Source organism: Protopterus annectens, chromosome 12.part0 (genome assembly GCF_019279795.1).
Source record: "Protopterus annectens isolate FY-2018-M chromosome 12.part0, PAN1.0, whole genome shotgun sequence".
Classification (NCBI taxonomy): domain Eukaryota; kingdom Metazoa; phylum Chordata; order Ceratodontiformes; family Protopteridae; genus Protopterus; species Protopterus annectens.
In genome coordinates, this window is record NC_056746.1 from 137,791,987 (window position 1) to 137,819,605 (window position 27,619).

Genomic DNA, 27,619 nt, shown 5'->3' on the forward strand with positions numbered 1-27,619 from the left:
TAGGCTTAGCAGATGAGGTCATTTGGTTTTCTACTGGCTGAGAATTAAGATTAGAAATAAGAGTAATCAAGTACAGATGTACCACAGCAAACCTTACGTCTGGAATTGTGGTTGATTTAAGAATGCCTGACAAAGGTGTGAAGTGGGGATCAGGCTGCTATGGCTGAGATGCCTGCAATGTTGCCATAACGGATGCAGCCACATATTGAGATGAGTGGCTTATGACTACAACATTTTCCAAGGGTAGTGACTCTCCTAATGGTAAAAGGTAACAGAGTTGGGCAATCCACTTTATGGCTTTGCTTGCTGTGTGCAACCATCTTATTCCACAGCAAAGCAGATTAACAGCTTGTTCACACTCCCTAAAGTCAAGCACCTATTTTCAGGTAAAACTTGAGCTAACAGTGCACATCACAGGCATGAAAAGCTATCCTCTTTAGTTTCTGCAGGGAAATAAATGGAATGCTTCTGGAAAAAAATGAAAGCTGAAGAATACTTTCAGATGGAAAACATAAGCTAGTCCCCAAAGGGCACCTGATCTTGTGGGAAAAAAGATATGGTTTCCTACTTAAACTATAAGCATAGGTGATTCCAACAGAAAAAGCATTTTCCTTAAGAACTTCCAACACAACTGAACCAGCATGTATGAATGAGGGAAGACACGAGCCCTGTTAATCAGGAAGTTCAGATCCCAGGTGAAGGGCAATGATACAGAACTGTTTGACTAGCAAGCACTGCATTCACAACAATGCCCTCCACATGATTATGACTTACAGAAATAGTCTACATGCACACACTGACAGTGAAATAATGGAGGTCCAAATCACACAGGTGCCTAAAATACAGCAAAATAACCTGCAAGATAACTGAAACTGTTTGAAAATGTGTACTCTGCCCAAAAGGAGAACATTTTCCATATGGGGGAGCAAGCTTGCCTAGTGAAATGTATTCTATTTTCTAACAGTCTCATTTGCTTCAGATACCACCTGCAGAAGGTGTAGCAGGATCAGAGAAAATACAAAGGATCTACAAAGCAGGGGCCTGATCCCGGAGGTGAAGCTGACTCCCCCCACCACCACACCATCACCAAACATAAAGAAAACAACTTGTTAGTACTGTAAGAATCATCTTTACCACAAGGGGCTATGAAAGCCTTAAATGTAAACTTGTCAATTGCATGAAGGAAAAATAATGTTTTGAATCTTTCTTCCCTAAATTCTGAAATGACAAAATCAGTAAGAATGGAAGGAAAGCACACAATAACCTCCTGTACCAAGGGAAGCAAAATGCAGTCACCTCCCTTTCCTTGCCTCACTGTAAAGATCAGAAAAGTGTAGGAAAACATTCTTGTGTGGGAAACAATCTCCTGAGTGATGCATTGCTGGATGATTCAAGCTTTGTAATGAAAAGTATAGGAAATGACGGATATGTAGCTCAAACACTGTCAAGCTATAGTGATGCTCCCGTCTACGGCCTACTCCCAGTTATGCATCTTTCGTCTTCAGGGAGGATGGGTATGCCTGCATACCCCTTCCTTTTTTTAGCTACATGATGGACTGGGTTGACTGAGTGAATTAGGAGGGATGCAGAGACTTGTGCAAGGTTCTTAGTGAGCAACAGATGCTGCTCATGGTTTCAGCTGGTTAATGAGGCATCTCCTCTCCAGTGGAATCACGTATTTTGATAAACTGCAAGAATATGAAATCAGATGGCATGCTGACAGTGATAAACTAAGGTTTTATTTTAACAGTGGAATGTTTTGGCATAAAGCATTCTTCCCGAATTAGACTGAGGAAAAGGTTTTATCCTTTTATACAAATATGGCACCTGATCTCGGCTTAACAAATTTTTTCTTTGAATCAGTGACATCCCGTACTTTGAACCAGAGCAGAACAAAGTTGAGTTTTCCACTCTTCCAAAGAAGCATCTATCATCAAAATCTGCATTAAATTCAGCTGCAGGAATGGGAGATCCAACTTCAACTAGGTAGAGACTATACATGACTCCAAAGGGTGGGAGACAGAGGAAACGTTTTGTGGGCATATGGCAGGTTAATTACTAGCATCTCACAGCCCACTGCAGAACCCATAACCTTAGTAGTAGTCTGTCATGCCCAGAAACACCACCAAGCCCCTTGCAGAAGTATATGCATGACCCAAGACAGTCAACATCAGGAACTAGACATACCAGAAGTGTCTGAAGGAAATAAGTTACAGGATGGCATATAAACTATGTAAGTTTAGGTTTAGAATGAGACAGAAGTACAACAGTGAAAAGTAAACGTACCATAAGAGGTAAATGTTTGAGAGATCACTTCATGCATGCGGAAGTTGCCCTGAAGCTTTGCAAGCTGGCCGGCTGTTATATCCTATGCAGGACAGAACCCATATAGCTTCAGCTACTCCAGCAGTGATCAATATGAAGAACATCTCTCTGTTGTGAGGACCAGAATCTAAAGCCCCTTTCAGCACTTCATCTTGGGCTTGTCAAAGCAGCTTCAAGGAGATGATTTAATATTCAATAGAAATCTCTCGAAAGAAACTAACAGTACTATTGTGGCTGAGCAGCCTTTATTTGGTTTGTGGGGTTACACAGTGAAGAGGATATGGCATGGAGATGACTTGGCGTGGAGATGACTTATCGTCCTTATATGTCAGCAAACTCAAAGGCAATACACAATTGTGTGCAGAGTTCATTGTAAATGGAGCCACCTATACTGAGCCAGGAGACGTAGCAAACATACTGGCTGACAAATTCAGCTCCAACTTCACCCCTTTCTTCCCCTCAACCTTCCCTCAGGAAATACCATCAAATATGACTCCCTCTGCTATTACTAAGGAACAGGTCACTAATATTCTCTCTAAGGCCAAAAACACTGCATCAATGGGCTCAAACAATATCCCAGGATGGATCTAGGACAGTGGAACGAAAGTTCAACAGTCCGAATCCACTATCACCGAACACCCTTTAACCAAAGTGCTTTCACCGAAAAAGCGCTTTCGTTAGTGTGTTCAAAAAAAAAAAAAATACATTTTTGCAGGGCAAGCCCCTGCACCCCCCCCCCTACTTTTATATTCTCACTCCAAGGTCACACTACACAGTGGGGAAAATACATTTTCCCTTATCCCCACTGTAGTGCGATCTCCGCAACAGGCATACTTACACGAAAGTGCTTCTTTGGTGAAAAGCACTTTTGGTAAGTATGCCAGGCCATTTCACATTCGGTGAAACGGCCACTCGAGCATTAGTCCTAGATCCCCCAGAATGCCTTCTCAATAGCAGGGACTATGACCTATCAGGCCCTTTAGAATTGCTATTTAACTATAGCTTCCAAACAGGCTTCTTGCCTTATGAAAGGAAAACAGCAAAAGTCATCCTTCTGCACAAAGGTGAGCCATCTACAGTACCTGGAAACTACAGATTCATAAATCTCACTAGTCTCATATGCAAAGCCATAGAAATAATTATCATGGAAATGATCAATAATCAATAATACAGTAAACCTCCAAACACTAGACCCAATCTAATTTGGTTTCGCCAAGGGCAGGTCATGTCTACTCAGTCTGGTGGACTTCTCTGAGAAGGTCACAAAAGCAATGGACGAGGGCAAAATGTCTCACACAGCCTACCCTGACCTAGCCAAGGCATTTGACCCAATATCCCACTCAGGCACTGTTGATAAACTCAACAGGTTAGGTACAAACCCTTATGTCACGCTGTGGATAGCCAAATGGCTCACAGGACCCAGGAAGTTAGAATTGGGGAGTCCACCTCCACAAAGAGGTCATTCACAAGTGCAATTCCTTCAAGGATCGGTCCTGGGACCACTCCTTTCTTGCATGTACTTCTCTGAAGTCAAACCCAATGTCAATGACCTCTGGCTGACTAAATGATTGCAAGTTAGGACCTGTCACTGAAACCCATATCAACACAAATGTTCTCCAGGAAGGGCTGATACAGACAAACAACCGGTGTCAGAGCCATGGACTAAAACTAAATACCAAGAAATGCATAACAGTATTCTTCTGGAAGTCATCCACTCCCAGTAACAATCACATCGACAACACCCCCAAGAGTTGATCCAGTAGTCAGTGACTTGGGGACACAGAGTAATCTAGCCTTAGTCCATCAAGTATCAACAGAAGTGAGGAAATCATTCTATGTTGCACAACATATAAACGAAGGTATGGCATCCGGGTCTAAGGAAGTCATTGTCCCACTGTATTCGACATTCATCAGACCTATCATTGAGTACAATGCCCCCTTTGGTATGCACCTAACCAGGCATATCCAATAAATGGAACATCCACAGAGGTTTCTCACTAAAATACAGTGTGTAAATAACATGTCCTATGAAGATTGCCTCAAGGCCCTATCCCTGTATTCTGTCTCCTACAGGCTGTTGAGGGGACATCTATGCCTGGCATACAAGGCATTGTCAGACCCCACTCTGATGGACCTCCTACATATCTGCAAAACAAACAGCACCAGAACTGCCCATTCTAAAGACTTAAACCATGCATGTGATATAAACAGGACCTGCTGGAGAGAAAGGTATGCATCCCAAAGACTACCCCATCTTCTGGAACAGGCTTCCTATCCATGTGAAGCAGAGTTCCTGCATAACCCAATTCAAGTGTAATGGACAATTGGATGGGGAACAGAAAATTCATCCCTGGTTTGGCACCTATGTCTCTAATGGACACAGGCAGGCCACCACCATCAGATAACAGACTCACTTAGGTTGTTGAACCACAAGTACCAGTACTCATTCCCAGGCCAGGACCATATGAGCCTAGCACCGAGCAGCATTCTATCTCTCTCCTAGGATGATGCCACGATACTCATTCCCAGGCCAGGACCATATGAGCCTAGCACTGAGCAGCATTCTATCCCTCTCCTAGGATGATGCTGCGATATGAACTGAAAATAACTGGCTTTAACAATTGGCTTAGAATATCAAAGGAGGTACAATATTTGTCAGCCTGGGAGGTAATGGTTGACAGGCCACACTGCTTTGCCAGGGATGTTCTTCACCTGTTCCCTCTGGGATTTTGAACATTGGCTAAAATGTTGTCCACTCTCATGCTGTCTTTATGTACTGCCATCTGATAAACCTACCAACATAGCAAACCAGCCCAAGAAAATCTGAAGGTGCTACTGCTCAATGCCAAAAGTCTAAACAAGAAACTTCACTCCATGGAGAACATGAGAGAGAGTTTAAAGCCATGGAGAGCACCTCAGTGGTGCAGGGCTACAATAACCTCCACAGATTTAGAGCAATTACTGCACAGAAGGGACACAAAAGGAGGTTTTGTCTCTATCTGGTCTGTTAGTAACATGCAGTAAGTGTCTCCATGTCCAAATTACCTTAGACAAAGCCCCATGCCATTTACTGCAAGCTATAGATCCCCATATATGACCTAGGAAAACCATAATACATACTTAAATGTGCTAGATACACACCATATTCAACCTAATATCATACTCATGGGGATCTGTAAGTACCCCAATATAAACTGGGAATCATACTCAACCTTTAGGATGCAGCCCAAAGAATCCTGGACTTTGTACATGCAAACACTTTGGATCAGTTAGTCTGTACACCCACTATGGGCACAAATACCCCCCCCCCCGTTCCGATGTCCTCATGAGTCTGGTCAGACCATAAAGCGGTCTCCTTTGAGTAAAGGTAAAACCAGGGACACCAGCTAACCTTGGAACATTCAGGAATTATTCTAGAGCAAACATCCTACTACTAAGTGATACGATGGCAACATTTTAAGCCCCCCCCAAACGCCGAAAACACCACTGTGTATGCAGAATTACTCGCAGAAAGCCTGTATAACCATATTAACAGCTGCATAATGGCAGCTGTACCAATCAGATTAAGCACAGGATCAACTCAAAAAAACAAGCTGCTCTGGTAGAATACAAACATCAATAGGCTGTATAACACAAGGAAGAATTTCACGGCAAAAATTAGGATGTGCGATGCCCAGCAAGGATTAAAAATCCCTCATCAATATAATCAGTCAACTCAGGGAGATGTTAAAGTCCTCCCCAAAGCCAAATTTAAGGAAAAAATATCCCTCCAGGTCAATGACAATCACAAAGTTTTCTTCAACTACATCTGTAACTTCAAAAACAATACACAGCAATGTACCAAATAGGTTGTCAATGGTGCTACCTATACTAAGCTGGAAGACCTAGCAAACCTCCTGGATGACAAATTCAGCTTCAATTTTACCCCGCAATCCAGATGTCCCTCAGGAAATATCCACGTCCATCCACAGCTGCTTCACTCTACAAGAAGTGAAACAACCCACTACCTAAAGAACTTGCACAGCTGAAGTTCACTTGCAGTTGCAAAATTTCACAAGGAAAAAATACACAGAGTTAAATGTATGCAAGACAAATTTGTAGACTCAGACTAAGAAGTCATGCACGAGTGTGTTCTGTTTGTAGTGTTGAATCTGCTGGAAGGATACCCCACCCCCACTTACTCATATGCTTTTTACTTCTGAAGGTGAAGCTACATTAACACCAGCATATAGGTTCATAGGAGGGTACTAGGCTATTGGCCCTAGGGCCTATATAAGCCTAGCCAAAAATGTACCCTGGCTTTCGCCATCCAAGAAAATTATTTTCATGTGCCCCTGTCGAGCAGAGCCACAGAAGTGATCCCCGGGGTGAATTTCCCATCTCCCATCCAATCATCAAGATTTTTCTTGAAGAGTGCTAATGAGGAGCTCTGTTTGACATAGACAGGTAGTCTGTTCCAGAGTATAGGAAGTCTCTGGGACAGGAAGCTACCCCTGCAGCATGTTCTGTTTATTGTGGTGATAAGGTTTAGGTCCCTAGAGCATGTAGCTCGGAGGGAATGGGATTTCTTTAAGTGGAGTATGTCCAACAGCTCTGGGTCTGACATAGCTTTGTATGTTAGGCAGAGATCGCCTCTGAGTAGGCGATATGCGATGGAGTAAAGCTGGAGTTTTTTGAGACGGTCTGCATAGGGCATCTGTGTGAGGCCAGTAATCCTCTTTGTGAGGTATTTCTGTGGCCTTTCCAGTTGTTGTAGATGTCTTGTGAGGTACATACCAAAAGGAGTGTTGTACTCTATAATGGGTCTAATGAGTGATGAGTAGAAGGGAACAATGACCTCTTTTTTTCTGGATGAGAAACCTTTTGTGATGAGGTGAGCCACGTATAAGGATTTCCTGACCACTGTGGCGATGTGATTATCAAAGGAGAAACTACTGTCCACCTGTGTCCCAAGGTCTCATCACATTTTCGGTGTTAAGTAGACTACCAGCTATGTGGTAGTTCATGTGTACAGAGTTTTTACCAAAGGGGATGATGATACACTTTTTGGCATTGAGCTTCAGGCCATGGCTTTGACACCAGGCATTTGTCTCAGTGAGGCCCTTTTGTGGTATGTCCACATCGTTAGGAGTTTCGATTATGGCTCCTAGTTTGCAGCCATCTGCAAAGTTTGTTAGCCAAAGACCTTCTGGGTTAGCCTGTACTTCAGAGAAGTAGATACCAAACAGGAGAGGACCCAGGATTAAACCCTGTGGTACTCCACTTGTCACTGGTCTGAAGTCGGATTTGGAGTCTGCTACTTTCACAGTGTGGGTTCTATCCATGAGCCAGTTGGCAACCCATCTTGTGACATAGGGATTTATACCTAGTTTAGTGAGCTTATCTATAATTCCAGAGTGGGGGATGGCGTCGAAAGCCTTTGCAAGATCTAGATAAGCTGTGTGAACCACCTTACCCTCATCTATGGCTTTGGTGACTGCTTCAAAGAAGTCAATCAGGTTTAGGAGACATGATCTGCCTTTTAAAAATCCGAACTGGGTAGAGTCCACAGTTTGGAGATTACCAATGTCTTTGTTTATGAGTTCCATGATGATACGTTCCATGGCCTTGCAGACCAGGCTCGTCAGGCTAATGGGGCGGTAGTTCCCGGGGTCCGTCGTGGCTCCCTCTTTGTGGAGTGGGATAACCGTCGCGGTGTGCCATTCAGTGGGCACAAAGCCTGAGGTGAGGCTATGACTGAACATGGTACTTATGTAGGGTGCCAGTTCATTCTGTAGTTCGTGTAGAAAGCAGCCTGGGATATTGTCAGGTCCCATGGATGCTGTGTTCTTGGCTTTGGAGAGTGTGTTTTTTACCTGTGCAGCCGTGATTACAGGAACTTTGCATTCTTCCGGTATAGAGATGGGCCCTCGAGGGGGTGAGAGGGGGGTAAAGTTAGCACTGAACCTATCTGCCAGGATGTTGGCAATATCAGTTTGTTCTGTATATTTAGTGCCATTGTGCTGTGACTCAGAGCAGATCTGAGTGTTGCCATTGAAATGCTTGACATAGCTATAGAATGCTTTGTGGCTGTCTTTAGAGTCAGTGGCAATTTTTGTTTTTGTAAATAGCTATGAGGGATCTCAGCTTCTTACTGAGGTTGACCAGGGCGTTCCTCCAGTCATGGGATTTTACTCTTTTTTGCAACAGTTTCTTTCTTCTGTTGTAGAGTTTGTTTATGGCAGAGGACCACCAGATCGGCTTCCTTTTTCTGGAGGATAGCATCTTGGTTTTATTAGGGATAGCATGATCCATACACTCGTGTAAGTGCTTATAAAGTGCATTTGTGTAGGATTCAGCAGTCGTAACACTATTGTCCGTCTGCATGGGTATCATGAAGTTTGCCACTTCTGTCTTAAGAAGTTGGCTTTGGAGAAGTTTTTTACGGTGGTTTCCCTAACTGGGGGTGGGATGTGGATGTCTAGGGTGATTAGCTTGTGGTCGGATCTGACCAATGAGGAATTGACCTCTGGTGTGGAACACCGGTTGCCCATGTTGGTAATGACCAGGACTAGGATATTACTGCCCCTGGTGGGGGTGTGAATAAGTTGATCCAAGGCGTTGGAATTTATGAATTCCAGAAAACGTTGAGCAAAAGAGTTGGTACATGAGTAGTTTTCCCAGTTAATGGTGGGGTATTTGAAATCGCCCATTATTAAGGTGTTAGGTTGTACCCTAATACTTTCCAGTGTATCAAGAAATGAGGAGTGGAAATCCTGGGGCATGGTGGGGGGTCTGTAGCAAGCTACAATTTGGATTGCGGTTTTGCCCAGAGTTAGTTGCACTTCGATAATCTCGGATGCATTATGCTGTTCAACTAGCCTGGAGGTGTGGATATCCTTAATGAATATGGACACGCCTCCACCTTTAGTGCTTCGTTCTGGGTTAGGTGGCCGAAAGGTGTAGTATGTATTATAGCCTGGTAATGGAGGGGTGCTCTCTGGAGCTTTGAACCAGGTCTCGGTCACTGCACAGATGTCGATGTTCTCCATTTTAAGAAGTGCCTCGAGTGAGTATTTACTCTTATCAGTGTAATAGATCCCTGGAAAAGACATTGAAAAGCCCGTAACTATAAAATTAGATGCTGTGACTCAGGTCAAGTTTTTAGAGTTCAGTTGCTTTGTCTTTGTATTTAGGAACATTCTACCTCACGGATTGTTTATGGTGGTAAACCATCTGCAGGTTTCTTCCCGCTCCGCTCACTCTGCTCCCCTGCCCCAGAACCTCTACTCATATCCCAAGCAAACCACTCCCCCTCATTCTTCTGATCCAATTATATACAACCCTACCTTGTCCGCACACACAATTCATTCACACCTTACCTACTTTTATTTAACCAAACTTATCTGCTTCCCCTTACATCTATCAGCTTGAATTCTCATTCCCCCTACTATAACTCTTTGCATCTTACTGTATTTTACCATCACAATACTATCACTGCATCAGATGCTCTTACATTAACTCCAGGCTTACCACCTTTTCTTCTAGTATACACAAACTAATATTGCGCCATAATTGTACTACTGACCAGTCACATTTCCCCCACCCCCTCCTTAACACAAACCACAGGGCAAAACACCTAACCACATTGTCAAAGCCCTCCCTGAAGTCAAAACATTTCCAACCTTAACTTCAGCTACACACATATCACAAGATAACAAAATTTCTGTTTATACCCAACATTACATTCTTATACATAAATACCACTTTTACTATTGTTAAACCCACTATCCCAGTTCACATGCTCCTCCTAACCTGCCTAGCTTCTTTACTCTTAATTATCAAACTTGCTATTATCCTTTTGTACCCCCACATATCAATACACAACAACCTCCTCTAACCATCACCCCAATAAACAACACAGCTTCTCACATATCTCCTCTCAGCTTTTCCCCTATACCCTAAAATATTATTCAAGCCACAAATTGGCCTTCTCACCTCCTATGAAACCACACTTGACATCAGTATCATCACCTAGGGATAAAAAACACTTCCCATGGTACTCCTTCCTCATTATCTACCGACTCAAATGTGGAAACATACATCCTAACCCTGGCCCACCTTCTAATCCTAACCAAAAGAGTAACCCCAAAAATGTAAACATACTTACGTTGAACCTTAGAAGTATATGTAATAAAATAGCCCCACTGCATGCCTGAATTGATCAAAATAAACCTGACATACTAGCCCTTATAGAAACACGGCTACACCCCAGTGTAAAAGACTCAGAAATAATACCTCCAAACTTTGCAATAACCAGAAGAGATGCATCTAAAAACACAAAAAAAAGGGGGGGGATAGCACTTCTATTTCCTTCTACGCTCAACATCACACCCTACACCAGTAATATACCCACCTTTTCCAATGCTGAGGTACTAATCTCCTTTTTAAACCTCAATATATCAAAAAGAATTTGCGTAATAGTAATATATATCCCACCAGGTAACAATACACCAGTGTTGGGAAATATTTTACCCTGGACATCCCAAACAATAAACGTTGAAACAATAACCTTAGTAGATGTAAATATAGATTGGCCAACTATAGCTTTTGACTCCCCCACAAATAATATAAATCTGCATGTTTTTTCTCAGCTTATCAATGCTCCAACAAGATACAAAAAAGATCTTAACTGCCAATCCATCTTAGACTGGACTCTAGTATCCCACCCTGCCAATTACCCTTCTTCTGGTATACTGTAACTCCCTGAGTGATCATCTACCAGCTTATTCTCTTAGAACAAACTCCCAACAACTAAGAGTACACACTATAAAATCGGTTAGGAACTTGACTAATTTTTGTCAGCATAAATTCAACAATCTCCTACAGGAAACAGACTGGACACCCCTTAAACAACTACCCGTTAATGCTGCTGTACTATACTTTAATAACACCTTCCTTCACATACTTAACATGCGAGCTCCCATTCGTATGAAAAGAATAACATAAAACTCAGTACCATGGCTCTCTAAGGAATGTCAACACCTGATGAAGCAAAGGGACCTAGCCTGGTCAACCTGGAAACAAAACAAAATCATGTTAATTTCAAAACACTACGTAACAAAGTGACAAAACTAATCAACAGAGATAAGAAGTCATATTGTTCACACCCTTCACCTCCAGCATAAAATCAACCTCAGCAAATTTTGGCACTCCATATCTTCTCTACTTAACCCTGGAAGAAATGGAGAGCACACCCTATTACCAAACACCACTCCATCACAAATAGTCAAAAACTTTAACAAGCACTTCATAAAATCAATTTCAGACTTATTAACTAACACTAATGCTGGCCCCTCACCCTTCAACCTATTCAGACACCAACCTCAAGCCATCAACTACTTCTAACCCTGTCATAACAAACAACCCAACTCAACAAAATGTCATACAAACACCATTCTCATTTCAGCCCATACCCACTGCCACCATTAAGAACTTGCTAGAAAAACTAAAACCCTGCTCTTCCTCAGCTGATAATCTCTCCCCATACTACCTCAAACTGGCTGCTAACTCAGTCGCCTACCCAATCAGTATCCTTTAAATAGGTCTTTATCCGAATCAGAAGTACCTACCATATGGAAACAATCTCACATCAACCCCATCCACAAAGGAAGCAACTCTTTTGATCCATCCAATTTCCATTCTACATCCATCTTGTCACCCATATCCAAAATTCTTGAGAGAGGTATCCATCAGCAGGTAATAGGTTACAGGTTCATAGGTTGGTACTGGGCTATCTGCCCGAAGGCATATATTAGCCCAGCCATGTTGTGCGGTATTCACCGCCCCTTTAGTAGTTCTCTAGACTCTTGTACTAGCAGCTAGTACCCTTGGCCCCTATCTAGTAGTGCTGTTGGTGTGATCCCCGGTGTGAACTTTCTGTTACCCATCCACTCATCAAGGTTCCTCTTGAAGAGTGATAGTGAGGGGCTCTGTCTTATGTAGATCTGGACCCTGTTCCATAGTAAGGGAAGTCTCTGCGAAGGGAATCTATCCCTCCAGCATGTTCTATTCATTGTTGTGTTGAGGTTTATATCCCTAGAGTGTGTAGCTCAAGTAGATTTGGTTTTGCTAAAATGGAGCATGTTCAACAATTCTGGGTTGGACATGGCTTTGTACGTTAGACAGAGATCGCCTCTGAGAAAGTGGTATGCAACAGAGAACAGTCTTAGCTTTTTCAATCATGCTGCATAGGGCAACTGTCTGAGGCCAGTAATCCTCTTGGTTAGGTACCTCTGTGGTCTCTCCAGCTGCTGGAGATGTCTAGCCAGGTACATTCCAATTTGTGCATTGTACTCAATAATGGGTCTGATGAGGGAAGAGTAGAGGGGCACCATTACATCCTTAGATCTTGATGCAAACCTTTTCGTGATCAGATGGGTCACACACAAGGATTTTCTAACCACTTTGGCAACATGGTTATCAATGTTATAATGCAATGCCCATTGCAAAACAACCTTTTAACCAAAACCCAACATGGCTTCCGACCTAGCCACAGCACAGCTACAGCCCTATTATCTTTTACAGACACCGTGAACAAGGCCAGAGATGAAGGATGCTATACAGCCTCAGTATTCCTTGATGTCTCCAAGGCCTTTGACACAGTCTCTCACCCCTTACTTCTGAACACACCGTCTAACCTAGGCTTCTCACATAACACAGTAAAATGGTTTCAGAGCTACCTCAAAGATCGTAACAAGCAGTGAAATAGTCCAATGAACTCTCACCCTTCTTCCATAACCCTACTGGAGTCCCCCAAGACTCCATCCTAGGACCCCTACAACAACATTTTCGCAAACAACCTTACCACTGCCTCTCACCCTGGGACCCTCATTCAGTACGCTAATGATTCCACCATAATCTGCACTGCTCAATCACTACCAGAACTACTTTCAAAAACTCAACAGTCCTTTACTGCAGTCGAATCCTGGCAAAAAAAATGCCCAATTCTTTCTTAATCCAAAGAAGACAAAACTAGCACTCTTTCATCCCAAAAATACCTCCCCTGTCACTGATCATTTCAACATCCTTGCATCTGACAACACTGTCACTGAAATAGTGCAGGAAACCAAACTTCTAGGTGTTATCATTGGCAAACTTTCATCTGATCCCCATATACAGCAAAATATAAAGAAAACTCATAAAAAAACTGGGACATTTCTTTACTGCAGCAACCAAAATTTCTCTTGCAAAAACATTTTTACTTCTCTCCCTTCTTTATGGGGTCTCTATCTTAACTAACTTGCAAAATTCTACCCTAAGCAAGTTAGAACAGTGCTACAATAAAGTTGCAAAGTTTGCCACAAACTAAATATCTCACACATCACTGTAAACCACTCCTAGAATTAAACTGGCTTGAACTCCCCAACCAACTTACCTTTATTCAGCTATCCACCTTGTACAACCTTATTTTCAAGCCTACTACCTGCCCTGCACTAACCAGTCTAGTCACATCTTACACAACAAATAGTTCCCTACGATTAGAAGGCAAAAATCTCTTGCCTATCTCAAAACCCGCAAGAAAACCTGGTCACACACTGTATTCATACTCTTATCTCTATACTTTGGAATTCACTACCTCTAGCGATCAGGTCTATGCCTGCACTAACCCATTTCAAAGCCTCTTTAAAAAAAAATCATCTCAAAAATACATGGCTCTGCTCCTGCATAAAGCCTACCTAATGCTCACGTCTTCCTCTTTCTATCACATTTCAATCCTTCAGAGACTGCAAGATCCTAAGGCTCTTCTAACTCCTTCTCTGTTTCTATACCATATCCTTAAGCTACTGCTCAGGCTTTATTGCTTCTATTCTTCTTAACTCTCTCTCACCATATATCACTAACTTTCTGGCTGCTATTTTCCTAACTGAAACTATTTTGCTTATACTATTACAATCAATGTCACACAATGCACTACCTACGTACTACTTTTTTGGACAATGTCTACATCATGTATGGTGAGAGTGACTATTATAGTCTGCAGTGTCCTAACTGTATAGAATTGTCTAGATATGTAGTAATATATTTCAAGCAATATACTATATTTGTAGCAGTTTGTTCTTTCAACTTATTTTTTTGTATAGTATTTCTAATGCAATTTTTATTGTAATGGATTATACTGTATTTGTATTGTACTGTGTGTGGAGCTTTTCTCCCCGGGCCTCTGCTGAAAATGGGTTCTGTAGACGCAGTCAGACCACCCCGGTAAACAAATGTCAAATAAATAAATAACTCACCCAAATATCACTACAGAGTAGGAACTCAAGGTACTGTCCAAGACCAACAACACTGCATCAACGAGTCTTGATAATAACCCAGGATGCCTCCTTAACAGCATGAAACATGAACTATCAGGACCACTAGAAACACTATCTAACCAAGATCCAGGGTGGCCTCATGGAAAGATATTCCGGAAAATAGCAGAAGCAAAAGAACTTCTACTCCTGAATATGATGTCCAATTTGTAATGTGTAATAACTTTGCGGGGATCTGCCCAAGTAGCATCAGCACAAATATCTTCAATTGAAACTCTGGACCCAAAAGCCTTGCCAAATGGGCCTTAATTTGTCCTGGTAAGGGAATATTTTTGAATAAGTAGATAAAGGTAATACAGTCCTTTCAACCATCTGGCTAGTGTAACTTTGGTAATAGATCGACCTCTTTTTGCATCTGAGAAAGAGATGAACAACTGATCAGACTTTCTAAAGGACTTGGTTCTGTACAGATAAAAGCAAAGCTGTCTACGCACATCAAGCAAATGGACATTGTATTCACCTTTATTTTGATAACTGGGAAAAAAGACCAGAAGACTGATGGAATGATTAATGTTCCCTTACTTAGCCATCTTGGGTAAAAAAGAAGGATTAGTATGCAGGGTGACTTATCCTTGTGGAAAATCAAATATAGCAATTTTGCAGAAAGGGCTTGAAGTTCAGACACTCTTCTAGCAGACGTAATAGCTACTGAAAACAGAGTCTTCCAAGAAAGGAATCTCAAATCCACAGTTGCTGTAGGCTCGAAGGGCAGATGGACCAAGGCTTGCAAAGTCATAGTCAGATCCCACGGAGAAGTAGGATCTTTCACTGGATGTCAGAGTAGGAAAGTGCCCCTAAGAAATGGTTTACAAAGCTTAGAAGAAGCCAGGGATAAAGAATCACAACCAGTGTGAAAAGTGAATATAGCAACTAGCTGAACTTTTGACAGTGGAATAACTAGCTCCATCCTTGAAAAGGGAAGCCAAAAAGTCTAGTAAAACTGCCACTGGTACTGTAAAGCAATCTATTTTTGTTCAGCCCAAATAGAAAATCTTTTTCCATTTGCTTTTATAAATCTTGCATGTTGAAGGCCTATGTGAGACCAAAATTTCTCGAATGGGGGAAGAAAGCCTGGGAAATCCTGCTATCATTGGAAGTGGAGAAACCATGTGGTTAGTTTCAGGGCCTGTATGTCTGGGTGGGGATGCCCTGAAGGGTGAGACAGCAGATCTGGACCCGGATCCAATCTCATCGAGGGGCAAACCAGGTGAGACCAAAGGAAGGTGAACCACGTTTGTCAAGGCCAAAAAAAGGCAATGAGGATTACTTTGCTCTGCAACTTGAGAGCTTTCTGTAAGAACTTGGGGATTAGTAGTAGTAGAGGAAAGCCATACAGAAGACCAGAGGGTCAAGCATGGACTACAGCGTCCCTGAGTGACTGACCCTGAGAAGGGATCAAGGCAAAATACCTGCTGCATTTGTTACTGAAAGGGGACTCAAAGATACTGCAGCAGGGATGACCCCATTTCTGAAAGATCATGTCTGCCATTGACTGATTCAGAGACCGCTCATAAGGCATCAGTAACATTCGACTAAGCCTGTTGGCTATTATGTTGGACTCCCCCAGAATGTCCATTGCTACCAGAAAAGGGTTGGTAGAGATCGCCCACTGCCACACACTGACTGCTTCTTGACATGGGGGTAAGGCCTGCGCTCCCTCCCTGTTTGCTGATATACCAAACTACTGGCATATTGTCCATTTGTATCGCAACAGTCCCCTGAAGTAGAAAGCTGTTGAGTTATTGAAACGCTAGAACCACCACTCTCATCTCCAGTACACTGATCTGCAACTTGGTCTCTTGGCGTGTCCATGTGCCTTGGACTGTTCAACCCAGACAATGCCCCCCACCCTAGCTGTGAGCAATCTGTGGACAATGTGGCATTTGGGGAAAGAAGGAACAAATGTATGTCCTTGAATAATGTCTGCTGAGTGAAGCCACCAAAGCCGAGATTCCTTGCACACACCAGACAGTTTCATGGGAAAATTCAGAGGATTCCTGAGAAATGACCACTGGACCACTAACCTCCATTGTAATATTCGCATGTGAAGAGTTATTGTGGCTACCATTAAGCCTAACACTCGGAGAACTAAGTAGGCTGGAGGATTTAGAATGGTCAGAATTTGGCTGATTTGAAATCTCAAGTTTGATACCCTGTCTTCCCTCAAGTAAGCATAAGATGCCCTTGTGTCCAGGCAGGCCCCAATGAAGTCTATGACTTATACCAGGTCCAACTGAAACTTCCGCATGTTGAGGGTTATCCCCCAGAGTTGGGGCCAACTTGAGGAAGTAATCCCTGGCTTGAATGAGTAGATGTCTAGTTGGAGCAGTCAGAAGCCAGTCATACAGATATGGAAATATCTGAAAACCTTGCAGTCTGAGATGAGCTGCCACCACTGCTAAACATTTGGTGAACACCCTGGGGCCCATGGTGAAATGTTTCAGTTCATTGTATCACACTATTATAAATACTGAACAATATACTAGTTTCCTTTTGCAAACAATTCTTCAAATAAATCTGCAGTGTCGAAGTTCACATGTGCAAAATACCTTGCCCAGTAAAAGAAGTCATAAATGAAAGGCCCTTGAAGTTCATCGACCATTTCTTGTACTGGAGGTTCTGTTTTTTCTTCTTGCTCACGTTCTTGTTTACGAGTTTCAATTTCTGCTAACTGCTGCTCTCGGCGCAGTTCCTGTATGGATTTAAGGGGTCCCAAAACCAATGCTGGCTTGCTGTCAACAGAAGACCTAATATAAAAACAAAATAAACTGTTTTACATGATACTCCTTGAAGGCACTCACCTGAGTGAAAAAAAAATCTCACAAACTTGGAAATAATGTTACACATTAGAATATTCTGCTTTAACTACTCCAAATTGTACCACTTCATCCATTCAACCCTCAAAAATAAAAAGATGATAAATAATTTACTCTTTCACACAACTCTGAAAAGACCATTTTAAAACATCTATATTAAATCACAGTTGCACAAGTGACATACGTATATAGAGAGTAATAGAAAACTACCCACAGCGATATTTCCTGCAGTATATATTTTTAACAATCAATCACTCTAACATTACACAAATTCACTTAAACCTCACTCCTCCTGAACATTAACATGCATGCATGGTTCCTACAAATTCCATTTATTTCTATGTAATTTGCTCATTTCTTTTTCTAAAAATTCCATCACCAGTTGATTACCTCTTTACAATGTACAGTATTTCAGTAAGAGTAGGCTTAAATTCTGATATTCATTTTCTGGTAACTGCTTTTTTTGCAGCCAATAGCGTTAAACATATACATATCTAGGCAATTTAGATCCTGTGTCTCAACTTAAGCATCACTTCCTTAGTTAAAACCATTTTCTCCCCCAACATTTCTTACAAAGTACTCAATATTTTTTTTAAATTTGCCAATTTGTTACACTGCTCAAAACATGCTCCCAGTTACCCCTTTCTTTCCCATCACATCTCCAGCATTTGCTGTCTACCTGAGGAAATATCCTCAGATGTCTGCTTGGGGTATAAAATGCTTAAACAAACACTTCCAAGAAAAACATTTCACATTGTCTGGACTTTGTTGCAAACTTGGGAGCCAAATATATCCTCCCCATTGCCCCTTCTTTAAATTTCCTTTTCAGCCTCTCTTTCCAATCCTTCCTAATCTCCTCTGACAAATTCTTATACTTATACCACTTATACCTTATTAATGCTTGTAAAAAATAAATAAATAAGCTTCTGCTCAATACTCAACTAAAAATGCTACCAAAGCACGTCTTACATTGAGCATTCCCCTATCTTTTTTCCTTTACAGATACTCTGATATTAATCCCTGGTAGGGAATGCAGCATCTAACATGCAGTCCAAACTTCTACATGGCCTCATTCCACTCCATTAGCTTTCCATTTCTAGGCACCTGCTCCCAATACATTTATTCTTTTGCTAATCTTCTCCAGTAAATTCTAGCTTCCACTTGCTCATCTTCTATATCCCTAACTGCAGTTATCCTTACTGGCAAACCTCCCTTTTCTTCATTCTAGTACGGGCTTAGTTCTTGGAATACTTTCTTCCTACTTTATGAGTATAATATTCTGTATGTTTGTTATTATTCTCCTTAGGGAGCGCCATCCAAAATTCCACCCCCCCCCCTCAGTTGCATCATCCCTTTCCACTTTGAAGTATAACCTTCTGCTTGTGTTGTGTATACGAGCCTTAACTGCATTGGTAAGGTTGATAAGAATATACCTGACCTGTATATAAACCTAAACACAGGAAAAACATTAACTGCTTGTACTTTACTACCCATAATAAAGCACTTATAGTGTCTTTATTTTTGAATTAACTTTTGCTTAATCTCTATCCACAAATCTGTAGTTGTCATAACAGAATCAGTTCTATACACCTACATAACTCATGTTATGTTCCCATAAATATGGGTATCATTCAGCCAGTTCATGTGTGGTACACAGCTTACTGCTAAAGCTGCTGTTTTATTTTCATTAATTGTATTTCCTGAAAAGACTTGAAACTGTCTCAAAATATTTTACAATACCAAAATGTCCTTTTCTGGATTTCTCAAGTGCAGTATAATAATTGGCAGCAAAAAGCTAAATTTTTTTACTACTATACAACTACCATTCTTGAATTTGAAAATGCATTTTCTTTGCCAAAGGCTTTAATTTTTTTTTTTGTCTTTTCGGCTTTTCCCGGTTAGGGGTCTTCACAGCGGAACTCTGGTGCGCTAATGATTGGCAGTAGATTTTTATGGTGCCGAGTTGCCAGCCCGACGCCCAACCTTCAGAAAAGGCACGCCCATTCACACATGTCTTTCAGAGGCCACTCGACTGCAGGGAGGACATGCAGACTCCACACAGAAGGCACTCCAGCCAAGAATTGAACAGGAGAACCTCTTGCTTGAGGCAACAATGCTACCGCTGTACCACCGTGCCTTCTTTGCCAATGGCTTTAAATATACATCAAAAAGAAATAGAGGACACTTCTGCTTGTTCCTCTGTTCAAACACAGCATGTCAAAGAAGAATCTTCCCACCTTAATTCTTGCCTCTGACCCCTCATACATCCTCCTAATTAACCTATTGATTTTATCAGGGAATACAAAGGTTGTCATTGCCCTAGTCATAAAATCCCAAATGACGTCTATCAAATGCTTTTGGTGCACAAGACCAGCCAATGATAAGGGTGTTTTCTTGCACACTGCTTCCATTTAGATCATCAGTGTTCTATTAATGTTGACTAACATTTGCCTCTCCTCCACAAAACCATACCTCTTCATATCTATCAGTTTTGGCAACACCTTTGCCATTCTCTAAGCTTCATAAAAAGAAGTTACGTACTCACCACAACGTTCCATCTGAGTAGTTATACTTCATTTTTCTGCAACCTATGTTATACGGATCCGTATCGGATCCGAGCCGGCAACTTTTTTTCTAGCATCTGCTCCAAGCTCCTCCCCTTACCCATAATGCCCTACCATCTCCTATCTTCCCTCAGATCCAGTTTGCTGCAACTAAAAACATAAGCAACTCAGCCCAATGAACCAAACCTGAAAGAAGATCTGGGGGACGGAGGGAGGGAACGGTGCAGAAAAATGAAGTATAACTACTCAGATGGAACGTTATGGTGAGTACATAACTTCTTTATCTGAAATAGTTAACTTCATTTTATCTGCAACCTGTGGGACAGAGTCCCCAGCTACTCCGATCCTGGGAGGCCCTTATAGAAGGATATTCTTGAGCACCGCAGAGCCAAAGGATGCTCTACCCATCGAAATCAGATCTACTTTGTAATGGGAAATAAAGGTATGTGAATTGGCCCAGGTCGCTGCTGCACAAATATCGTCCAAAGGCACCCTAGACCAAAAAGCAGCAGAAGTCGCCATGGACCTGGTAGAGTGAGCCTTAACAATACCAGGAGGAGATAAACCTTTTGCTTTGTAGGCATGTGAAATACAAAGAGTGATCCATCTGGCCAAAGAAACATTAGAAATAGCTTTTCCCATAAATGCTTTGGAAAAGGAAACAAACAATTGGTCAGTCTTGCGGAAAGACTTCATTCTATGAAGATAAAAACAAAGCTGTCTATGAACATCTAACAAATGGAGTTTGCATTCACCTTTATTTTGGAAGTTAGGAAAGAAAACGGGCAGATTAATGGACTGGTTTATGTTTGCTTCAGATGCCACCTTGGGTAAGAAGGAAGGATTAGTACGGAGAGAGACCTATCCTTGTAGAAGACCAAATACGGAGGCACGGCAGATAGAAGAAACCCTCCTAGCAGATGTAATGGCGACTAAGAAAGCGGTCTTCCAGGACAAAAATTTCAAGTACACCGAAGCTGCAGGTTCGAAAGGAGGGGCCACCAATGCCTGTAAAACAAAAGTAAGGTCCCAAGGAGGCACTGAATCCTTGACAGGTGGACGTAACAGAAAGATACCTTTAAGAAAAGCCTTAAACAGCCTAGAGGCGACTAAGGCGATGTTGTCTTTACCAACATGAAAACTGGAAATGGCTGCCAATTGTACTTTCACTGTGGAGGAACTAGCTCCTTGTTGGAAGATGCCAGCCAGGAAATCCAACATCGCTGGAACAGGGGCTGTAAAAGGATCTAGTTTTCTCTGTGAAGCCCAAATGGAAAAACGCTTCCATTTACTGCGATAAAGTTTCCTAGTGGAGTCTTTAAGGGAAGCCACCAGAATGGAGTTTACCGGGGATGAAAGACCGGGAGTCCTGGCAATTAACGGAACTGGAGCAACCAGGCTGTCAGCTTGAGGCTGCCCAGATCGGGCGGATGGGTCCCCGATGGATGGGAGATTAGATCCGGGCAGGGATCCAGAACCCACGGGGGAGCTAAGAGATGAGACCAAAGGAATGGGAGCCAAACCTGACGAGGCCAGAATGGGACAATGAGGATCACTTTGCACCGCAATCGGCAAGCTTTCTGAAGAAACTTCGGATTGAGTGGCAAAGGTGGATAAGCATACAGAAGCCCGTGGGGCCAAGCATGGACTAGTGCGTCTCTGGGGACTTTCCCTGGTGAGGGAATCAGAGCAAAGAACCAGCTGCACTTCGCGTTGGAAGGAGATACGAAGAGATCGCAGCAAGGCTGACCCCATGCAAGGAAGATCTCCTCCACTACTGACCGTTTCAGAGACCACTCATACGGCATCAGAATGGCTCGACTCAATCTGTCCGCTAAAATGTTGGAGCACCCCAGGATGTGCGTTGCTATCAGAAACCGACCGGTGGAGATCGCCCATTCCCACACTCTCATGGCCTCGCGACATAGAGGGTAGGATCTGGTTCCCCCCTGCTTGTTGATATACCAGACAACAGACATGTTGTTTGACTGAACTGCAATCAATCCGAGAGGGAGGACAGTGTGAAAGGCTTCCAACGCTAAAAGCACTGCCCTCATCTCTAGTTATGTGCAACTTGGTCTCTGACTAGGACTACATGCCTTGGACTGTCCTTCCCAAACAGTATCCCCCCCACCCGAGGTGGGAGGCGTCTGTGGTCACTGTGGCTTGGACTGGAGATGACGCGAAGGGGCGTCCTTCTGATATCTCCGGTGAACTTAACCACCAAAGAAGAGACGTCCTGCAGACATGACTGATCTTGATCGGAAATTCCATGGGCAGGTCTAGCCAAGACCATTGAATAGCCAGAGTCCATTGAAGAACCCGCATGTGAAGTCTCACACAAGGGAGAATCGATATGGCGCAGCCATGGAGCCCAGAGCCCGGAGAACCTCACTCGCCTTTGGAGACTTGGAGTTTGCTATCTGAGCAATGTGGCACCTGAGGTGGAGGATCCTGTCTGGAATTAAGAATACCTTTATCTGCAGAGTGTCTAGCCGTGCCCCAATGAAGTCTAGAACTTGTACTGGTTGCAATTGGGATTTCTGAACATTGACTGTAATCCCCAGTAGATCTGCCAACCGAATGTAGAAATCTCGGGCCAGACACAGGTGATGCTTGTTGGGCGCAGCGAAGAGCCAGTCGTCTAGGTATGGAAACACCTGGATATCCTGAAGCCTCAGGTGAGACGCTACAACTGCCATTACCTTGGTGAACACCCGGGGGCTGTGGTGAGACGAAAGGGTAGGGCTCTGAACTGAAAATGACTGGCTCCCAGCTGGAAGCGTAGAAACCTTCTGGAGCTTCTGTGTATTTTGATGTGGTAGTAAGCATCCTGGAGGTCTAACAAGCACATCCAGTCGCACTCTCGGAGATAAGGTAGAATGAACTGTAGGGTGACCATCCAGAATTTCTGTTTGGCTACAGACAGTTTTAATGCTGACAGGTCTAGAATGGGCCTAAGGTCCCCCATCTTTTTTGGCATCAAAAAGAACCTTGAGTAGATGCCTGATCCGGACTGATCGGGGGGGGGGGGGGGGGCCTGTTCGATGGCTCATTTGAGAAGCAGCTTTGAAACCTCTAGCGCTGCGGCCTCCCTGTTAGCGGGTGGAACATCCGGGAGGTGTTTTGGAATATTTGGAGGGGCAACAAATGGGATAGAGTAACTTCTGGATATTATCTGTAAAACCCAGTGATATGTTGTAATCGATTCCCATGCCACTGGATGTAAGGAGAATCTTCCCCCGACTGCCTCCAGAGTAGGACAGTCGGGCAACCCCTCAGGGCTGCTGACCGGGTCTATCAGAAAAGGGTTCCCTAGACCTAAAATTCCTGGGACCCCCTCTACCTCTGGGTCGGTGTCGATCCTGTCCCCCTCTGCCTCTGGGGGAATAGTTGTCCTGAGAATCCTGGGAAAACTGAGATTTTCGGAACCACATCTTCGTCTACCCTCTGATTCCTAGAGAAGGACCGCTGAGGGTTAAAGAAGCGGATCCCGATGGCAGACAAAGTCTTCCAGTCCTTTTCGCTCTGGCCAAGGGTGTCACGTACTGTCTTCCCAAAAAGGGAAGAACCGTTGTAGGGAGCGTTGATAAATGACGCCTTAAAAGGGTCCGCGAACTGACACAACCTGAGCCAGGCATGATGCCTCATGACTATGCCTGTCCCAGCCACCCTAGCTGCTCCTTCGTGCCATGGGAAAGGAGTCGCATCGACGTGTTTGAGACTTACTTCAGAGTAGACATTTTCGCCAAGAACAACTGCCTGTCCTGCAGCGAAAACTACTCTGGGGGCGACTCAGTGAATTCCGAAGTGAGGTCTCACTGAAGCCCGATCACATGCCAAATAATTCAGCGCACGGATTGAAAAGGTCATTGAAGAATAGACGTGCTTCCCAAACCTATCCACCGACCTGGACTCCTTGTCTGGAGGGTGGACAAAGGAACTTTCCTGTGCTAGTTCCTTCATTGTGGCCGCTGCGACCAACATAGCATCCACTGGGGCTCTTTTGACCAAGGTTGTCTGTTGGAAGGGGGAGATAAAATCTTGTCAGGGCGTTTAGGGATAGGCTCTACGGTGTCAGGCTCCTTCCATGCACTCGTGGTGATGAGGTCCACTAAGGGGTCCACTGGCAGGGACACCCAGGAAGTAGATGGGCCCATGCCAAAGGCCTCCAGGAACACTGACTCATCCCCAGAAGGTTTTGGGGCTGACCAACCTCCCCTCTGGCGGAGGATCTCCATAATTTCTCTGAAGGAGACGTCTTCGGGAGGTGACCTGAAGGAACCTTCTCTTTCATCTAAGTCAGTGTCCGTAGTGAGGGACTCGGGGGAGTTCAAGTGCCTTCTTTAGCACTTGCGCTTGCAGTGCCCCTCTTCAGTGGGACTCTCAGAAGGGGATTTGTGAGCTGCAGGAGTTTCCTCAGGGAAAATAACCTGGGGATCCTCTGGCATGGGCTGTCTCTGAGACAGGATGAAGGGAGTCGTTGCCAAATCCAGGTGGGCCTGGGTGGTATCCGAGGGGATGGGCTGGGGTCTCAATCCCTGGGAGAGAACCCTCTCCACCACTTCGAAGGCCAAGGGAGAGTGGACCTCCTTAGCACCCAGTAAGGAAGACGCCCTCCCCGGATCCGAACTGGGGACCGAAGCCGAAGCCAGGGTAGCCTGAGGTCCGAGGGAAGGTATTGGAGGATCCGAAAAGGTCAGAGCCGACGAATCTCTTCTCTTGGGGCCGACTCCCTGTCCGCGGCTCCGAGAGTCACTTGGATCCGAACAAGTCAGATCCGAGGAACTCAAGGTAACAGCCGGAGTCGAGGTTGGGGGAACCGTTGGCGCTGAGCTACCAGCTCCGAAAAACCTTGGATCCAAGAGCCCTGAAGCACAGCTCGGGGAAGGAGAGATGGGGCGGAAAAAATGCATGGAGGTCCCCCCTCCAGAGGGAGAGGGACCTGGCAAGACTCCCATCTGAATTTGGGTCTGGATGAATCTCTGCATCATCCTGCCCATGTCCGATAAGCTCCGAATCAACCTCGAAGAGGCCACCGACTCGGATCTGGCTGGTCTGCACAATGGGGGAAGGCCTCGGGTCCGAATGTTCCAACGGCTCCGGTGAGAAGCGAGGAAACCAGAGCTGTGGAGAAACAGGCCTCATGGTCTTAGAAGGGGGACTGAAAAAGAGCTCCCTGTCCGGGGATCTCTTGCGATGTCTGTCCTTTCTCTTCTCCTTATCCTCTCTGCGCCTTACTTTATCTTTGTCTTGTTTTTTATCCTTGTCAGTCATGCTGACAGTAGATTTGTCTTTAGTAGACCCATCACCAGAAGAAGACGCAGGAGGTTGAATCCCTGTTTGGGTGGGAAGTGGAACACTAGAGACCGTGGCCGAGGCAGATTCCAGCATGGCAGCAGGGAGAAGGCCTTTGGCTACTAACTTGGCCTTCTGATCCCTAAGGGCCCTCGGATTGAAACTGGAGCAGATAGCACATTGAGTGGACAAATGTGCCACTCCCAAGCAAATTACACACAGAGTGTGACCATCAGCTGGGGAGAGCTTATGGCCACCCTCTGAACATTTTTTGAAAACAGGCTTCGGCTGATCAGCCATAGTCCTGCACTCAAACGTAAAAACACTACCTACTGGAAAAAAACACACAAACACAGGTAGGGGAAGGGCAGGCCTAACAAAAACTACTCTCAAAGTTTGCAAAACTTTTTCTTTTTTTTTTTTTTTACACCGACGACAAGCGATACACTAAATAAGGGGAGGAAGGGAAATTATTCACTCAAACACACACTAGATACAAGTATTAATACCACTTACTATCCCTGAGCTCAGAGCAAAGGAGACCACAATGCACACTACTGGCACAGCAAATGAGATCTGAGGGAAGATAAGAGATGGTAGGGCATTACGGGTAAGGGGAGGAGCCCAGAGCTTGGAGCAGATGCTAGAAAAAAGTTGCCGGCTCAGATCCGATACAGATCCGTATACCCACAGGTTGCAGATAAAATGAAGTTAACTACTTCAGATCTACTGTTCTCTAGATTTTTATCTGACTGGATAAATTGCTTCAGCGTTTAATTTTAACCATCTCTAAATGCATTTGATTTATTTTTCCTGTAAATTACTAGAAGCTATGAATTAGGTGGAAAATGACACCATCGGTGAACATACTTGGATATCTAAAATTATGGTAACTTCCTACTTAAGTCTACTATGCTCACTGTAGGTTTCACTGTTTCAGTCATGACATCTGGGAAGATTACGGACCAGTGGATAGCTGAACACAAGAAGGAGTGGTCTGCAGGAGATCTTGAATGATGTATGTGGCACTTTCTCCTTGTTTTACAGGAGATGTCCAGATTATAGTAATTGGAGATAGCGGGAACAGAGGACAACTTAAGTACTGGTCATGCTCAGAAATGCACCAATTGCTGCTATGGTCCTCGTGGAGTTAGCTTGAACCTGGCCGGCTATAGTCATGCCATGAAAACAGTAACATAAGCAATTACAATTTACTAGCCATTCTGATATACTCTGTTTAGAAATTAGAAGTTATGTACCTACCATAACGTTCCATGTTAGTTGTCTTCTCTCGCCTTCTTTCTTGCTGGATGGGTTCGGAGCCGATCCTCGGCTCCGACTCGGCACTTGCTTTAGCTCGAGAACTCCTTTTACCAGCTCGAGGCAACCCTATATCCCATGATGCAAGGCGGAACTACCTCAGATCTCGTTTGGCAGCTAACTTACCCTGCTAAAGGTTATCCTAACCAAATTAGGAACAAAGTTTCCTAAAAGAAGTCCTCATAAAGATCCAGAGGAAACAAACTAATAGGAACTCTTCAAGATCTGTCCAGGCCAGGGGGAAGGAGGGAGGGGCCTAGAAAGAAGGCGAGAAGACAACTAACATGGAACGTTATGGTAGGTACATAACTTCTAAATGTTAAGTTGTCAATCTCGCCTTCATTCTTGCTGGATGGGACAGCGTCCTAGCACCTGTATCCCGGTGGCTCAATGGAACAGACTCTTGAGAACTGTGGAACCAAAACTGGCCCTATCTCTGGAGGCCAAATCCAACTTGTAATGAGAAACAAAGGTATGAGGCGTGGCCCAAGTAGCTGCTGCACAAATGGTATCAATGGGAAGTCTATCCTGAAAAGCTGCAGAAGTGGATAGACTCCTGCTCGAGTGTGCTTTTGGCTTAGAAGGTAGTTGTTTGCCTCTGAGAGAGTACACATAGGAAATGGTGGAAGTCAACCATCTGGATAAGGTCACTTTAGAAACTGGAAGACCTAACCTGTTTTCTGCATAAGAGACCAATTGGTCCGATTTTCTAATTTGTTTAGTCCTATGCAAGTAGTACCTGAGCTGACGATGGACATCCAAAAAATGCAATTTCTGTTCAGCTCTGTCAGAATAGTTAGGGAAAAAGACTGGTAAATCTATAGATTGGTTAATATTGGTTTGAGATGCAACCTTGGGGAGAAAGGAAGGGTTAGTTCTTAACGATACCCTGTCCTTATGAAAAACCAAATAAGGTGAACGAATACAGAGAGCCTGAATCTGA

At 43.7% G+C, this 27,619-nt stretch overlaps 1 protein-coding gene across 2 annotated transcripts in view; it reads right to left on the reverse strand.

The window, feature by feature from the left end:
• Positions 1–27,619, reverse strand: part of LOC122816397 (nodal modulator 1-like) — an 877,949-nt gene that overhangs the window by 424,967 nt on the left and 425,363 nt on the right. For both annotated transcript variants that reach the window (XM_044089153.1, XM_044089155.1), the window contains exon 19: positions 17,228–17,425. In XM_044089153.1, coding sequence (XP_043945088.1) covers positions 17,228–17,425 — 198 coding nt within the window. The remainder of the gene's footprint in view (positions 1–17,227; positions 17,426–27,619) is intronic.